The sequence below is a fragment of the Callorhinus ursinus genome, unplaced genomic scaffold, assembly GCF_003265705.2.
Source record: "Callorhinus ursinus isolate GAN/ISIS: 27379988/994484 unplaced genomic scaffold, GSC_fseal_2.0 scaffold15, whole genome shotgun sequence".
Taxonomy (NCBI): domain Eukaryota; kingdom Metazoa; phylum Chordata; class Mammalia; order Carnivora; family Otariidae; genus Callorhinus; species Callorhinus ursinus.
Window position 1 is genome coordinate 7676876 of NW_027397077.1, and position 18161 is coordinate 7695036.

The 18161-nt window shown below is 35.9% G+C and overlaps 1 protein-coding gene across 7 annotated transcripts in view; it reads left to right on the forward strand.

Annotated features, from left to right (window-relative positions):
• Nucleotides 1-18161, forward strand: part of DOCK3 (dedicator of cytokinesis 3) — a 525427-nt gene that overhangs the window by 137751 nt on the left and 369515 nt on the right. For all 7 annotated transcript variants that reach the window (XM_025885347.2, XM_073901288.1, XM_073901292.1 and 4 more), the window contains one exon: nt 4624-4664. In XM_025885347.2, coding sequence (XP_025741132.1) covers nt 4624-4664 — 41 coding nt within the window. Of the gene's footprint in view, nt 1-4623; nt 4665-18161 lie in introns of those variants that run through there.

Below are 18161 nucleotides of genomic sequence, written 5' to 3' on the forward strand. Positions count from 1 at the left end.
TTTGAAGGGCATCTCAGCTCTTTCCACAGTTTCGCTATTGTAGACATTGCGGCTATGGACATTGGGGTGCATGTACCCCTTCTTTTCACTACATCTGTATCTTTGGGGTAAATACCTAGTAGTGCAATTGCTGGGTCATAGGGTAGTTCTCTTTTTAACATCTTGAGGAACTTTCTATACTGTTTTCCAAAGTGTTTGTATCAACTTGCATTCCCACTAACTGTGTAAGAGGTTTCCCCTTTCTCCACAACCTCTCCAACATTTGTTGTTTACTGCCTTCTTAGAATTTTTGCATTCTAACTGGTGTAAGGTGGTATCTCATTGTGGTTTTGATTTTAATTTCTCTGATGGCTAATGATGTTGAGCATTTTTTCATGTGTCTGTTAGCCATTTGTATGTCTTCTGCGAAGTGTCTGTTCTTGTCTTCTGCCTACTTTTTTGACTGGACTATTTGTTTTTTGAGTGTTGAGTTTGAGAAGTTCTTTATAGATTTTGGATACCGGCCTGTTATCTATAGTGTCATTTGCAAATATCTTTTCCCATTTTGTGGGTTGCCTCTTTGTTTTGTTGAGTGTTTCCTTTGCTGTGCAGAAGCTTTTTATCTTGATGATGTCCAAAAAATTCATTTCGGTTTTGTTTCTCTTGCCTTTGAAGATGTGTCTTAAAAGAAGTTGCTGTGGCTGATGTTGAAGAGGTTACTGCCTATGTTCTCCTGTAGGATTTTGATAATTTGTAATTCTTGAATTACATTTGATGTTGAACGTCTTTTCATATGCTTTTTTGCCATCTGTATGTCTTCTTTAATGGGCTGTCTGTTCAGGTCTTTTGCTCATTTTTTTGATTGAACTATTTTTGAGTTTTAAGAGTTCTTTTTATATTTTAGGTAACAGTCTATTATGAGATATGTATTTTATAAATATTTTCTCCTGGTGTGTGGTTTGTCTTCTAATTCTCTTGACAGTATTTTTTTTGCAGAGCACTGGTTTTAATTTTAATGAAGTCTAGCTTATTGATTATTTCTGTGTCTAGATTTGTTTTTTTTTATGTCGATGTCAAGTTGTCCCAGCACCATTTGTTGCAAAGACTGCCTTTTCTCCATTGTATCATCTTTGCTCCTTTGTTAAAAATTAGTTGACTGTATTTATGTGTGTTTACTTCTGTGCTCTCTATTCTGTTTTGTTGATCTGTTTGTTCTTTCTCTAATACTGCACTGTCTTGATTACTATAGGTTTATAATAGTAAGTTTTGAAGTCAGGTAGTGTGATCTTCCATTTTTGTTATTCTCCTTCAATATTATGTTGCCTATTCTAGGTCTTTTACCTTTCCATATAAACTTTAGACTCAGTCTGTCAATATCCAAAAAACAGCTTGCTGAGATTTTTATTGGCAATAGGTTGTCTTTTCATGCTGTTGATTGTGTCTCTTGATGCACTGAATTTTTAAATTTTGATGTAGTCCAGTTTATCTATTTTTACTTTACCATCTTTTGGTGTCATGTCCAAGAAATCATTTTCAAGTTTACATCATGAAGATTTTCAGTGTTATCTTCTAAGAGTTTTGTGACTCTTAGAAAAGCAAAATTTTAAAACTTTTATGAAGATTACATTATTAATTCTTTTATAGAGTTTTCCTAAGAAATCCTTGTTTAACCCAAGGTCACAAAAATGTTCTTCTCTTGTTTCTGTACCAGTTTTACACTTTTACATTTTTTTAAAAGATTTTATTTATTTATTTGACAGAGACACAGCGAGAGAGGGAACACAAGGAGGGGTTGGGGAGAGGGAGAACCAGGCTTCCCATTGAGCCGGGAGCCTGATGCGGGGCTTGATCCCAGGATGCCGGGATCATTACCTGAGCCAAAGGCAGATGCTTAACGACTGAGCCACCCAGGTGCCCCTACAATTTTACATTTAACTCTATGACAGTTGTGTTTATAATATAAGGTATGGCTTGAGGTTTTTGTTTGTTTTGGTATATGTATATCCAATTGTTTCAGCACCATTTGTTGAAAAGACTGTTATTTCTGTTTGCATCTTTTTTGAAATCAGTTGTTCATTTACTTGTGGATTTTTTCCTGGATTTTCCAATGTATTGGTAACATTTTTTATTCCTTTTCAAAATTATTTTAACTATTCTAGTAATCAGTTGCTTAAATTTTAGAAAGAACTTAATACCTACCAAAATTTTTGATGGGATTTTCATTGGCATTACACTGAATCTATAGACCAATTAGGGATAATTGACATCTTAACATTACAGAGTTTTGCAATTCATAAACATGGTAAACCTCTTCATTTATCTTGGTCTTTTTGATTTCCCGTATTCTGTCCTCTTCAGGGGATATTAGTTTTCTGGTTTTCATCACTAATACGGGGTTTTTGGTTTTCAAGTCTAACACAAGGCTTGCAGGGAGGGAGATGGGATAGGGCAAGTTAAAAAGCTCTTTTTCTCACCAAGATTCAGATTTCTTGAATAAATACTGTTTGGATTATTTCAGGTCTTTTGTTTACTTCCAGAGTTCTATAGAATTTGATTTTGACAGTTTTTGCCAGGATTCTTACTGCTTTTATTGAAGAGAGCCTTTTTGGAGATCCTTTTCTGCCATTCCTGCTGATACCATTTTCTATTCTGTTTGTTAAGCTATTATAACATGTCACATTTGATAAATCACTTTTTCTTTTTAATAAATGAAGATATTGAAACTCTCAAGGTGTAAATTAAGTTATTCAAATTTATTATCTCAGCTGTTATACTAAACATAAACAGGATATTTCTTCTTTTATTGGTTGTTACGATTTCAGGAAAGTTGATTTTTTTTCCTTATAGCTTTGTTGCAAGATTTAAAGGTTAATACATAGAGGCCTCATAAAACGAGTTTGGAAGTTTTCCTTCCATTTCTATTTTTTGGAACAGTTTCAGGAGAATAGGTATTAATTCTTCTTTAAATGTTTGGTAGAATTCCCCTGGGAAGCCATATGGCCCTGGGCTCTTGTTTGTTGGGAGATTTTTGATGACTGCTTCAATTTCCTTAGTGGTTATAGGTCTGTTCAGTTTTTCTATTTCTTCCTGGTTCAGTTTTGGTAGTTGATACATCTCTAGGAATACATCCATTTCTTCTGGATTATATAATTTGCTGGCATATAGTTGCTCATAATATGTTCTTATAGTTGTTTGTATTTCTTTGGTGTTGGTTATGATCTCTCCTCTTTCATTCATGATTTTATTTATTTGGGTCATTTCTCTTTTCTTTTTGATAAGCCTAGCCAGGGATTTATCAATCTTGTTAATTCTTTCAAAGAACCAGCTCCTAGAATATTATGCAGCCATCAAAAGGAATGAAATCTTGCCATTTGCAACAACATGGATGGAACTGGAGGGTATTATGCTGAGTGAAATAAGTCAATCAGAGAAAGACATGTATCATATGATCTCACTGATATGAGGAATTCTTAATCTCAGGAAACAAACTGAGGGTTGCTGGAGTGATGGGGGGTGAGAGGGATGGGGTGGCTGGGTGATAGACATTAGAGAGGGTATGTGCTATGATGAGCACTGCGAATTGCATAAGACTGTTGAATCACAGACCTGTACCTCTGAAACAAATAATACATTACATGTTAAAAAAAAAAAAAGATAGCAGGAGGGGAGGAATGAAGGGGGGGAAATCAGAGGGGGAGACGAACCACAAGAGATGATGGACTCTGGGAAACAAACTGAGGTTTCTAGAGGGGAGGGAGGTGGGGGGATGGGTTAGTCTGGTGATGGGTATTAAAGACGGCATGTTCTGCATGGAGCACTGGGTGTTATGCACAAACAATGAATCATGGAACACTACATCAAAAACTAATGATGTATGGTGATTAACATAGCATAATAAAAAAAAGGTTAGTACATAGAACAACCTCTCAATTCCAGTACATGGAATTAAGAACAGTAAGATCTCAATTATTACTAGCTATTATCAGTCATCTCCTTTTCTTCATCATCCTCCTTTCAATACAGCTCATTGGAACTTTTTCCTCTTAAACCCAAACAGAGAAACTATTATAAAACTCTAAAAATAATAGATTGGAATTGAGAAAAGTTGGTAATGAAATTTCCTTTCTCTGAAAACTGTTTTTATTGTGTAATTGAAACTTAGATTATTATTGCTGTGTATGAATGCTGAGAGGGAATAAGTGAATCACAGAGGTCAATTTTAGCATCTGGAAAGCCAAGAAATGAGAGTAGTTTAGTTTTGTACATGGGACACTGAATGAGAACAGGAAACAGGAGGTCTGGGCTCTAGCCTCTAACTTCAACCAAAAAAGCTGTATGATTTTGGCATTTTTCTGCCCCTAACAATTTCATCTGTGAATTTTCGTAGAGTTGAATTACATGTCCTCTGAGGTCTTTTTTAATTTTTTGGGCTTTCAGTTGAAAGTTGTACTTTTTGAAGAAAATTGGAAATGTATTTACTGTAAGACTCTTCCTTTTAGAGTAAACTACTATTAATAAAGGCACAACTAGTGTGCCTTTACTAGAAAGTTTTGCATTAATTTTTTCCCTAAAATACTCACATTATGTTTTTTATAGGCAATAACAACAATATGAATTTAATATCATTTGTATGCTTTGTTTTAGGTTGGTACAGAGGAGTTTCAACAAAGAAGCCAAATGTAAAGGTAATGAAAAGTTTATTGTTACCTTTTCTAATGTAGGAAGTTACCTGTATGTTTATTTGATATAAAAATAATTATCACTTGTCTGTCTTTTAATCTTTTACAATAGCCACACTCATTCTTTCTTTACAGAGCTGTATCAGACCCTGCTCTGTGTCAGCAGGATTAAAATGCTTTTTAAAAAAATTTTTTTATTGTTATGTTAATCACCATACATTACATCATTAGTTCTTGATGTAGTGTTCCATGATTCATTGTTTGTGCATAACACCCAGTGCTCCACGCAGAATGTGCCCTCTTTAATACCCATCACCAGGCTAACCCATCCCCCCACCCCCTCCCCTCTAGAACCCTCAGTTTGTTTTTCAAAGTCCATCATCTCTCATGGTCCGTCTCCCCCTCCGACTTACTCCCCTTCATTCTTCCCCTCCTGCTATCTTCTTCTTTTTCTTTTTTCTTAACATATGTTGTATAAAATGCTTTTTTTAAAGGACAGAAAATGCATGTATGATCATAGCTACAAAGCTTATTTTGAAAAAGCCTATTTAGGACATTTAATATTTTTTCCTTCAAATATTTGACAAAAAGTAAATTAACCTCACAACCAACACCGAAGAAATACAAACAATTGTAAGAGAATATTGTGAACAATTACATGCCAACAAATTGGGCAATTTGGAAGACATGGCTAAATTCCTAGAAACATATAAAGTACCAAAACTGAAACAGGATGAAATAGAAAACCTGAACAGACCCATAACAAGCAAAGAAATTGAAGCAGTAATCAAAAATCTCCCAACACATAAGAATCTAGGGCTGGATGACTTCCCAGGGGAATTCTACCAAACATTTAAAGAAGAATTAATACCTGTTCTGAAGCTTTTCCAAAAAACAGAAATGGCAGAAAAACTTCTAAACTCATTCTGTGAGGCCAGCCTTACCTTGATCCCATAACCAGACAAAGACCCCATTAAAAATGAGAATTACAGACCAATATCCCTGATGAACATGGATGGAGATATTCTTACCAAGGGGATGCCTGGGTGACTTAGTCCATTAAGCATCTGCCTTGGGTTCAGGTCATGATCCCAGGGTCCTGGGATTGAATCCCACATCGGGCTCCTTGCTCAGCAGGGAGTCTGCTTCTCCCCCTGGCTGCTCTGCCTGCTGCTCTCCCTGCTTGTGCACTCACACTCTCCCTCTCTATGACAAATAAATAAAATCTTAAAAAATATTCTTACCAAGATACTAGCTAATAGGATCCAACAGTACATTAAAAGGATTATTCACCTCGACCAAGTGGTATTCATTCCTGGGTGGCAGGAGTGGTTCAATATCCGCATACCAATCAACATCATACATCACATTAATAAAAGAAAGGGTGAGGACTATATGATCCCCTCAACAGATGCAGAAAAGCATTAGATAAAATACAGCATCATTTCTTGATAAAAATCTTCCACAATGTAAGGATAGAGGGAGTATACCTCAACATCATAAAGGCCATATATGAAAGACCCACAGCTAATATCATCCTCAATGGGGAAAAACTGAGAGCTTTTCCCCTAAGGTCAGGTATGTGACAGGGATGTTCACTCTCACCACCATTGTTCAGTATAGTGCTGGAAGTCCTAGCCTCAGCAGTCAGACAACAAAAAGAACTAAAAAGCCTCCGGATTGGTAAAGAAGTTGAACTTTCACTCTTTTCAGATGACATGATACTCTATGTAGAAAACCCAAAGACTGCACTCAAAAATTGCTAGAACTCATACAGGAATTCAGCAAAGTGGCAGGATATAAAATCAATGGACAGAAGTCTGTTGCATTTCTATACACCAATAATGGAGCAACAGAAAGAGAAATCAAGGAATCGATCCTGTTTACAGTTGTACCAAAAACCATGATACCTAAGAATAAACCTAACTAAAGAGGTAAAAGGTCTGTACTCTGAAAACTATAGAACACTTTTGAAAGAAATTGAAGAAGACATAAAAAAATGGAAAAACCTTCCATGCTCATGGATTGGAAGAAAAAATATTGTTAAAATATCTATACTACCCAAAGCAGTCTACACATTCATTGCAATCCCTATCAAAATAGCACCAGCATCTTTCACAGAGCTGGAAGAAACAATTCTAAAATTTGTGTGGAATCAGAAAATACCCTGAAAAGCCAAAGTAATGTTGGAAAAGAAAACCAAAGCTAGAGGCATCACAATTCTGGACTTCAAGCTGTATTACAAAGCTGTAATCATCAAAACAGTATGGTACTGGCACAGAAACAGACACATAGATCAATGGAACAGAATAGAAAACCCAAAAATGGACCCTTACCTCTATGGTTAACTAATTTTCAACAAAGTAGGAAAGAACATCCAATGGAAAAAAGACAATCTCTTTAACAAATGGTTTTGGGAAAGTTGGACAGCCACATGCAGAAGAATGAAACTGGAACACTTTCTTACACCATACACAAAATGAAATAAAAAATGGATGAAAAATATAAATGTGAGACAGGAAAGACTAAATGTGAGACAGGAATCCATCAAAATCCTAGAGGAAAACACAGGCAGCGACCTCTTTGACCTCAGCCTCAGCAATTTCTTGCTAGACACATCTCCAGAGGCAAGGGAAACAAAAGCAAAAATGAACTATTGGGACTTCATCAGGATAAAAAGATGCTGCACAGCAAAGGAAACAATCAATAAAAGTGAAAGGCAACCTGTGGAATGGGAGAAGATATTTGCAAATGACATATCAGATAAAGGGCTAGTATCCAAAATCTATAAAGAACTTATCAAATTCAACACCCAAAAAACAAAAAATCCCATCAAGAAATGGGCAGAAGACATGACCAGACATTTCTCCAAAGAAGACATACAGATGGCTGACATATGAAAATATGCTGTATATCACTTGGCATCAGGGAAACACAAATCAAAATCATAAGACCAATGATGTACTATACCTTGGCTAATTGAATTAAAAAAAAAAAAACAACACAATGAGATACCACCTCACAGCAGTCAGAATAGCTAAAATTAACAAGTCAGGAAACAGAAGATGTTGGTGACAATGCGGAGAATGGAAAACCCTCTTTACACTGTTGGTGCGAATGCAAACTGGTGCAGCCATTCTGGAAGACAGTATGGAGGTTCCTCAAAAAGTTAAAAATAGAGCTACCCTATGACCCAGCAATTATACTACTAGGTATTTACCCAGAGGATACAAAAATAGTGATTCGAAGGAACACATGCACCCCAGTGTTTATAGCAACAATGTCCACGGTAGCCAAACTGTGGAAAGAGCCCAGAATGGATAAAGAAGATGTAGTGTGTATAAATGGAAAAAACTTTTATTATGTACAGTTAGCCACTGTATGTATAGTACATAGTTTTTGATGTAGTGTTCAGTGATTTGTTAGTTAAGTAAAATACAAAAATGGAAAAACTTTCAAATAATTTTCAATTAGATGTCCTTGATGACAATATTCTTGTTAAAATATGAACTTAAACAAGACTTTTTATGAACTAGATTTTATATATTGTTACCAGTTAGTATTAATTTGATCAAAAAATGTATTTTAAGTGGCAGACATAATACATTTAGGAACATTTTTCTCCAGTTATGCATTTGCAAAAACTTCTTTCTACCTACTCTTTCATATAATTAATATCATCAGCTTTTATTATATTTTTTCTGTAGCTTAATATTAAATATATAATGCTTTTTTCTTATACAGAAAAATATTGAAATTATTATGTACTATTTTCATTAAAAAAGAAAATTTTTCAGAGTTCTAACTAATTTTGTCAGTAGAATCATTCAGTTTGTTAGTTTATAAGGTAATGACTATAAGAAGGCAGCATCTTCAAATTTTAATTCCTTCCAGCCAGGGCTTCTCATCCTTGGCATTGTTCACATCTTGGGCCAGATAATTCTTCATTGTGGGGGGTTGTCTTGTGCATTTTAAGATGTTTAGCAGCATATATGACCTCTACTCAGTCAATGTCAGTAACATTTCCCCCCTCAAATTGTGGCAATGAAAAATGTCTGCAGACATTGCCAAAGTCCCCCCTCCCCTACCGCTCCCAGGGGTGGGGTGGTGGTGGTGGTGGTGGTGGTAAAATTGCCCCTGATTGAAAACCACTGCTCATAGGTAATTTTTTAAAAAGATTATATTTATTTATTTGAGAGAGAGAGAACAAGCTGGGTAGGGGGGGAGAGGGGCAGAGTGAGAGGGAGAAGCAGATTCCTCACTGAGCAACGAGCCCAATGTTGGACTTGATCCCAGGACCCTGAAATCATGACCTGAGCTGAAGGCAGACACTCAACCAACTGAGCCACCCAGGTGCCCCAGTCAGAGTTCTGTCTTAGAGTGAAGAAGAGGTGCTCAGAATCTCATACCTATTTTCTAAATTCCTTTTCCTACAACAAAGGTGTTTAGAGACTGTGGGAGAGGCCACTTTGTAATTAATCTTAGCAGTGATTTCATAAGCTAATCAAAATGAAAAAACCAAATTAAACTAATCTTAAGTGTTTGAGCTCATTTTATCTGATCCGACTCCTTTAATTTCTTTACTTTTGACTAATGTGGTACTTCTGAGATTGTGTATTTTGGTAATACCAACTTCATTTTAGAATCTTAGATTATTGTACATTTATTAATAATATATCTGTATACCTTTTAATAGCTTGCATTTGTATTATTTTTTGTACTGATATTCTTAAAATTTAAAAATTTAGCAGATGGGAATAACAATTTCATTTTCTGTGGCAATGATATTTTGTGGAACCATGGTGAAAATTCTTTAGTGTTTGTAAAATATGATCAGTTAGTGATTCCACGCACTTAAAGTGATAAAAAAAGCATTTCTATGTCTTTTATTTGTCTTAATATTATAGTCACAATAAGTAAAAATTTCAGTAGGTTTTTCATAGCTGTTAGTGGTTAAAGAAAATTAAAAGGTGACATTACTATATCTTGAGTTGTGTATGACTTATACTAAAAATAAAACTTGAAATAGCCCAAATAAAATAATATCTGAAGTAGATAGCAAATATAGTGTTCAGAAATCTTCATAAGTGGTAAAACATTTCTTTCTATAAAACAGTTTTAAAAAGTCTCAAAGCTTAATTGTTTTGTTCTCTATGAATACTCTGTAATAAGATGTTACATTCTTAAGGGAAAAGTGGGATGATTATAAAATACCCTTTCAGTTATATATTTTTGTGACCACATACTAAAGTTGTACGTTTAAGAGAGGGATATTATGTAGGAAAAATATACTACTCAGTTTTATTCTCAATGATCTTAAGGATGATAGGTTTTTGTGTTTTGCATTTTTTGAAGACTTTATTTTTACAGAATACACTGTAGTGTAGAACTTATTTTGGCTGTATAATTTTAGAAATCAGAAGTTTTTGAGACAATATTATCTTCTGGTGAAACATCATGTTACATAGTTGTTAGGCTTGCCATAATACTAGCTTTCTTAAGAATATACATAAAGAAAGAATAAGAGAGTAAGGTAAGATTAAGAAAAGGACAACAGATATTTCACAATAATTTTGTGTTTTTTTTATAAAACATATGCTCAAGAGGAAAAGAATGATATTCAAGAGAGTTTATATTTCCCCTTTTGTAGTTTCAGGATCAGTTTTTATGTAATTACTGTCAACTGGATACCTAGAATTCTGCCAGATAACTACAGGGCCTTATAGAATGTTTTACATTGCAAAAGTAGAGGTATAGAGGCATGAAATTGCAAGAAATGTTCAAAGAATGTTAGATAGTCCAAACTGGCTAGGGTATAGTACAGGAAAGTGATGGATGGTAAGGCAGGAAAGGGAGGGTGGATCCATATTTGAAGACTCTTATATACCAAAGAATATAAGGAATGCTAAAGAATTTGGATTTTGTCTCTCTAGCAACAGGAAAACTGCCATTTAACAGAGGGATGGATCTACTGTTGCCATACAACATAATAATTATTATTTTTTTAATAGATGTACTTATTTATTTGAGAGAGAGGAGAGAGAGAACAAGTGAGCGAGTAGGGAGGGAGGGGCAGAAGGGGGGGAGAGAGAGAGAGGAGAGAGAGAATCTCAAGCAGAACCCCTCACTGAGCGTGAAGCCTGACGCAGGCCTCAATCTTACGATCCTGAGATCATGATCTGAGCAGAAATTAAGTCAGACTCTTGATGTGCTCTTAATCCACTGAGCCACCCAGGCACCCACATGCAGCATAATTATAAAACAAAGTTTTGCCATCAGGGAAGTGCAAATCAAAACCACAATGAGATACCACCTTACACCTGTTCGAATCATGGAACATTACATCAAAAACTAATGATGAGTACTCTATGGTGACTAAATAACATAATAAAAAATTATAAAAAAAGATAAGTGAAAAAGGAATAACAAATGTTGTGGAGGTTGTAGAGAAAGGGGAACCCTCTTACACTGCTGGTGGGAATGCAAGCTGGTACAGCCACTCTGGAAAACAGTATGAAGGTTCCTCCAGATGTTAAAAACAGAGCTACTCTATGACCCAGCAATTGCACTACTGGGTATTTACTCCAAAGGTACAGATGTAGTGAAAAGAAGGGGCACATGCACCCCGATGTTCATAGCAGCATTGTCCACAATAACCAAACTGTGGAGGGAGCCAAGATGTCCTTCAACAGATGAATGGATAAAGAAGATGTGGTTCATATATACAATGGAAGGATGAATACCTACCATTTGCATCGACATGGAGGAAACTGGAGGGTATTACGCTAAGTGAAATAAGTCAAGCAGAGAAAGACAATTATCATATGGTTTCACTCATATGTGGAATATAAGGAATAGTGCAGAGGACCATAGGGGAAGAGAGGGAAAACTGAATGGGAAGAGATCAGAGAGGGAGACAAACATTGAGAGACTCTGGACTCCGGGAAATAAATTGAGGGTTGCAGAAAGGAGGGATTGGGGGATGGGGTAACTGGGTGATGGGCATTAAGGAGGGCATGTGATCTGATGAGCACTGGGTGTTATACACAACTAATGAATCATTGAACACTACATCAAAAACTAATGATGTACTACTATATGTTGGCTAATAGAACTTAATAAAAAAAGGAAAAAATATAAAATAGAGTTTATTGGAGAAGCAGTAAGCACCTGTTAAAGATATATATTGAAGTGTTTATGGATGAATTCTAAAATTGCTCTGAAATACTGTAGTAGGTAAAAATGTGTATGTGTGGATTAATAAATCAAGACTGGCAAAATGTTAATAATCATTAAAGGTGAATGGTAGGTTCATGTAGACTCAGCACATTCTAATTCTGTATGTGTTTGAAATGGGGATAACATTATTACTTATTTCATAGAATTGTTACAAGGAATCAATGATCTTACATGAAGCTCTTAACACAGTGCTTAGCACATGATAACTGCACAATAAATATTTGCTTCTGTTGCTATAACAACTACTGCTATGATAGCATAGGGCTTGCAAATGAGACTTTAAAGACTTGACAACACCTTGGAGGACGGAAAAAGAGGAACTAGTACAAAGAGACTGAGAAATAGGGGTGATAGTTGGCTAAGGAGAAGAAAGGTGTTTGTTTTTTTTTTTTAAAAGGGTAATTAATGATTTCACGTACTGTGTGGAGTAGTCTAGTAGAATGGGTACTGAGTAGGGGCTATTATGTTTAGCAATTAGAAGGCCATTGGTGACTTTTAAGGGAATCTGATTTAATAGCATGATAGTGGCAGAAAGCCAGAATCTAGTGAGTAGATTATGGGTGAAAGGAAGAAAGTAGATACAGATTCTAAAGAATGTAAATTTGTTGGTTTGGGGAGTAGAAAACTCTTATGAACGTTTTGAATTTGATTTATGTAAAATTCTAGGAAATGCTAATAATTTATAATGCCTTAAGTTTAGCAGTTCCCTGCCAATAGTGTTGAAGAGATGGATGGATTACAAGAAGATATGAGAAAACTTTTGGGGATGGTGCAAATTTCTTTATTTTAATTGTGCCCATGATTTCACTGTAAATATATGCCAAAAGGCACCAAATTCTACACTGTTAGTATTTGCAGTTTATGGTATATCAGCTATACCTCAGTTAAGTTGTTAAAAAAACAAATGCTTTTATATCAAACCCTGAAGTTGTGATTTTATATTTATTCTGAAAGTTATTTCACTTTCTCAATTTACTTTCTAGTTTTAGTGGTTAATTTTGATACAGACTTGGTCAAATATCAAGTAATACTGAGACCTTTCTAACAATTTTTTTATTTTTTTTAAAAGATTTTATTTTATTTATTTTTATTTATTTGACAGAGAGAGAGACAGCAAGAGAGGGAACACAAGCAGGGCGAGTGGGAGAGGGAGAAGCAGACTTCCCGCTGAGTAGGAAGCCTGATGCGGTGCTCGATCCCAGGACCATGACCTGAGCCAAAGGCAGACACTTAACGACTAAGCCATCCAGGCGCCCCTAACAATTTTTTTTTAAATGAAGGAAAACTGTAGTTGTCATCAGTAGTTCTCCTAACTGAAAACTTTTTTAAAGGTGACTTTTATCATTGTTACTCAGCATTGGAATTTTGTGTTTGTGATTTGGAATTTATCTAACAGCCACATGCTAAGTGTCCTTCATTGATGGGCCTTATTATTAGTGTGTTTGTATTGTTGTAGGTGGGTAGAAAGTGGTAGATGTTGAAAAGAATGAAGGCTAGGTGATATTTTGTGCCGGGCTTACTCATTGTGTTTGGAAGTCTTCAAGACCACCCCTAGGTTTAAAGATTTGCTATGAGGACCCACAGGATTCATTATATAGTTGCATTCAAAGCTATGAATTACTACAGTGAAGAATACAAATCAAAATCAGCAAAGGGAAAAGATGCATGGGCTAAAGTCTGGAGAAATCAGGCACAAGGTTCCAAGAGTCTTTTCCCAATGGAGTCACACAGGACAAACCTAATTCCCCCACCAACACTTTGACAAGACGTGTGAAATGTTGCCAACCAGAGAAGCTTGTTTGAGACCTGGTGCCCAGGGTTTTTATTGGGCACTGGTCACATAAACAGCCTCTACCTAGCATATAACAAAATTCCACACTCCCAGAAGGAAAGCAGGTGTTCATCATAAACTATATGGTTTGTGCAAAATAGTTTAGGCACAGTGAGCAATTCTTCTCAGTCAATGGTGAGAACCCTCCCCAAATTTAAGTTTAAAATAGGTATAAGTGTTTCATTTGGCCCACGTTTTCAGCAACTCTTTCCATTTTTAGTCTTTTAAATTTTAGCCATTCATATGGATGGGGTAGCAGTATCTTGTTATGATCTTAATTTTATTTCCCTGATGACCAAAGAGGTTGAACGCTTTTTCAAATGTTTACTGACCTTTCACCTCATTTTTCTGTGTAGTGTCTTTTCATGTCTCTCACTTATATTTTACTGTTTTTTAAATTGAATTATATGAATTCTTTATTCTGGATATAAGTCTTTGTAAATATACTCTTTTAGTCTGTGGCTTGCCTTTTTATTTTCTTAATATTATGTTCTGAAGAGTAGATTTTAATTTTGAGGAAGTCTAATTTGTCATTTAAGATTTTTTTGTTATGGTAGAGCTAATGTTCTATCTTTAGTATTATTGTCTAATTCATTTTCTGTCAGTTGAGTTAGTTGTGTTTTGCAGGAAATTTGTCTGTTTCATTCGTTTTTTATTTTTGTTATTATTCAAGCTATTTATTATTATTATTTTTAAAGATTTTATTTATTTATTTGAGAGAGAGAGAATGAGAGCCAGAGAGCACGAGAGGGAAGAGGGTCAGAGGGAGAAGCAGACTCCGAGCAGGGAGCCTGATGTGGGACTCGATCCTGAGACTCCAGGATCATGACCTGAGCCGAAGGCAGTCCCTTAACCAACTGAGCCACCCAGGCGCCCTATTTATTATTTTTTAATGTCTTTAAGATATTTAGTGGTAATCCCTCCTTCATTCCAAATTTTAGGAATTTATGCCCTTTTTCTTGATCAAATCTATGTAAATTTTTGTTTTGTTGGTCTTTAAAAAAAGTTAACTTTTGACTTTAAACATTTCTCTTTGTCCATTATTTCAAAGCTCTTTTTTAAAAATTTAAATAAAATTAGCCAAGGTGTAGTACATCTTTAGTTTTTGATACAATGTTTAATGATTCATCTGTTCAGTATAACAAAGTTCTCTGCTTTTTATTATCCTAGTCATTTTATTTATACTGGTTATTCACTTTTATTTTTAAAAGATTTTCATTGGATATACAATTCTAGGTTTACATTTAAATATGTCAGTCCATTGTCTTCTGGCTTTACAGTATTTCTGATGTAAAGTATTCTTACTTCTGTTTCTTGTACTATAGTTACTTAAAATTTTTATTTTGTTTTTTCATTTCTGGATGCTTTTATGATTTTCTATTTATCATTGTTTTTTGGCAGTTTGCTTATGAGGTGCTTTGGTGTTGTGTGTGTCTGTGTTTTATCCAAATTTATATCATGGTGCTGACAAATCTGTGGGTTTATGTTTTTCATCATTAAGAAATTAAAAAGGGGAGCCCTCTTACACTGTTGGTGGGAATGCAAACTGGTGCAGCCACTCTGGAAAATAGTATGGAGGTTCCTCAAAAAGTTAAAAATAGAACTGCCCTATGACCTAGCAATTGAACTACTAAGTATTTACCCAAAAAGTATGAAAATACTAATTCAAAGGGGCACATGCACCCTGATGTTTATAGCAGCATTATCAACAATAGCCAAGTTATGGAAACAGCCCAGATGTCCATCGACTGATGAATGGATAAAGATGATATGGTATATACATACAATGGACTGTTACGCAGCCATCAGAAAGAATGAAATCTTTCCATTTGTAACGACATGGATGTAACTAGAGAGTATTATGCTAAGCAAAATAAATCAGTCAGAGAAAGAAATACTGTATGATTTCACTCATAGGTGGAATTTAAGAAACAAAACAGATGAACATGGGGGGGAAAAAGAGAGGCAAACCGGAAAACAGACTCTTAACCATACAGAACAAACTGAGGGTTGCTGGAGAGGAGGTGGGTTAAATGTGTGATGGGTATTAAGGAGGGTGCACTTGTGATGAGCACTAGACGTTGTATGTAAGTGATGAACCACTGAATTCTACACCTGAAACTAATATTACACTGTATGTTAACTAACTGGAATTTAAATAAAAACTTGAAATAATTTAGAAATTAAAAAAATAATTTAGACATTTTTTGCTATGATTTCCTCAAATACTTCTTTGCTACTTTTTTTTTTTGGTATTCCAGTTACACATATGTTATGCTGTCTTATAATACTTCACAGTTTTTTTTTTTTTACTGATGTTTTATTTTATTATTCAGCCTTTCCCTCAGCTCTCTTTTTTTTTTAATTTTTTATTGTTATGTTAATCACCATACATCATTAGTTTTTGATGTAATGCTCCATGATTCATTGTTTGTGCATAACACCCAGTGCTCCACGCAGAACGTGCCCTCTTTAATACCCATCACCAGGCTAACCCATCCTCCCAACCCCCTCCGGAGGCCTCTAGAACCCTCAGTTTGTTTTTCACAGTCTATCGTCTCTCATGGTTCATCTCCCCCTTCGACTTACTCCCCTTCATTCTTCCCCTCCTGCTATCTTCTTCTTCTTCTTTTTTTTTCTTAACATATATTGCATTATTTGTTTCAGAAGTACTGATCTGTGATTCAACAGTCTTGCACAATTCGCAGCGCTGACGATAGCACATACCCTCCCCAATGTCTGTCACCCAGCCACCCCATCCCTCCCACCTCCCATCACTCCAGCAACCCTCAGTTTGTTTCCCGAGGTTAAAAATTCCTCATATGAGCGAGGTCATATGATACACGTCTTTCTCTGATTGACTTATTTCACTCAGCATAACACCCTCCAGTTCCATCCATGTCCTTGCAAATGGCAAGATCTCATTCCTTTTGATGGCTGCATAATATTCCATTGTGTATATATACCACATCTTCTTTATCCATTCATCTGTTGATGGACATCTTGGCTCTTTCCACAGTTTGGCTATTGTGGACATTGCTGCTATAAACATCGGGGTGCATGTACCCCTTCGGATCCCTACATTTGTATCTTTGGGGTAAATACCCAGTAGTGCAATTGCTGGGTCGTATGGTAGCTCTCTTTTCAACTGTTTGAGGAACCTCCATACTGTTTTCCAGAGTAGTTGCACCAGCTTGCATTCCCACCAACAGTGTAGGGGGGTTCCCCTTTCTCCACATCCCTGCCAACATCTGTCGTTTCCTGAGTCGTTAATTCTAGCCATTCTGACTGGTGTGAGGTGGTATCTCATTGAGGTTTTGATTTGGGTTTCCCTGATGCCGAGTGATGTTGAGCACTTTTTCATGTGCCTGTTGGCCATTTGGATGTCTTCTTTGGAAAAATGTCTGTTCATGTCTTCTGCCCGTTTCTTGATTGGATCATTTGTTCTTTGGGTGTTGAGTTTGGTAAGTTCTTTATAGATTTTGGATACTAGCCCTTTATCTGATATGTCATTTGCAAATATTTTCTCCCATTCTGTCGGTGTCTTTTGGTGTTGTGGACTGTTTCTTTTGCTGTGCAAAAGCTTTTTATCTTGATGAAATCCCAATAGTTCATTTTTGCCCTGGCTTCCCTTGCCTTTGGCGATGTTTCTAGGAAGAAGTTACTGCGGCTGAGGTCGAAGAGGTTGCTGCCTGTGTTCTCCTTTAGGATTTTGATGGACTCCTGTCTCACGTTTAGGTCTTTCAACCATTTAGAGTCTGTTTTTGTGTGTGGTGTAAGGAAATGGTCCAGTTTCATTCTTCTGCATGTGGCTGTCCAATTTTCCCAACACCATTTGTTGAAGAGACTCTCTTTATTCCACTGGACATTCTTTCCTGCTTTGTCAAAGATGAGTTGACCATAGAGTTGAGGGTCCATTTCTGGGCTCTCTATTCTGTTCCATTGATCTATGTGTCTGTTTTTGTGCCAGTACCATACTGTCTTAATGATCACAGCTTTGTAATAGAGCTGGAAGTCCGGAATTGTGATGCCTCCAGCTTTGCTTTTCTTTTTCAACATTCCTCTGGCTATTCGGGGTCTCTTCTGGTTCCAAACAAATTTTAGGATTATTTGTTCCATTTCTTTGAAAAAAGTGGATGGTATTTTGATGGGGATTGCATTGAATGTGTAGATTGCTCTAGGTAGCATTGACATCTTCACAAGGTTTGTTCTTCCATTCCATGAGCGTGGAACGTTTTTCTATTTCTTTGTCTTCTTCAGTTTCTTTCATGAGTATTTTATAGTTTTCGGAGTACAGATCCTTTGCCTCTTTGGTTAAATTTATTCCTAGGTATCTTACGGTTTTGTGTGCAATTGTGAATGGGATCGACTCCTTGATTTGTCTCTCTTCTGTCTTGTTGTTGGTGTATAGGAATGCCACTGATTTCTGTGCA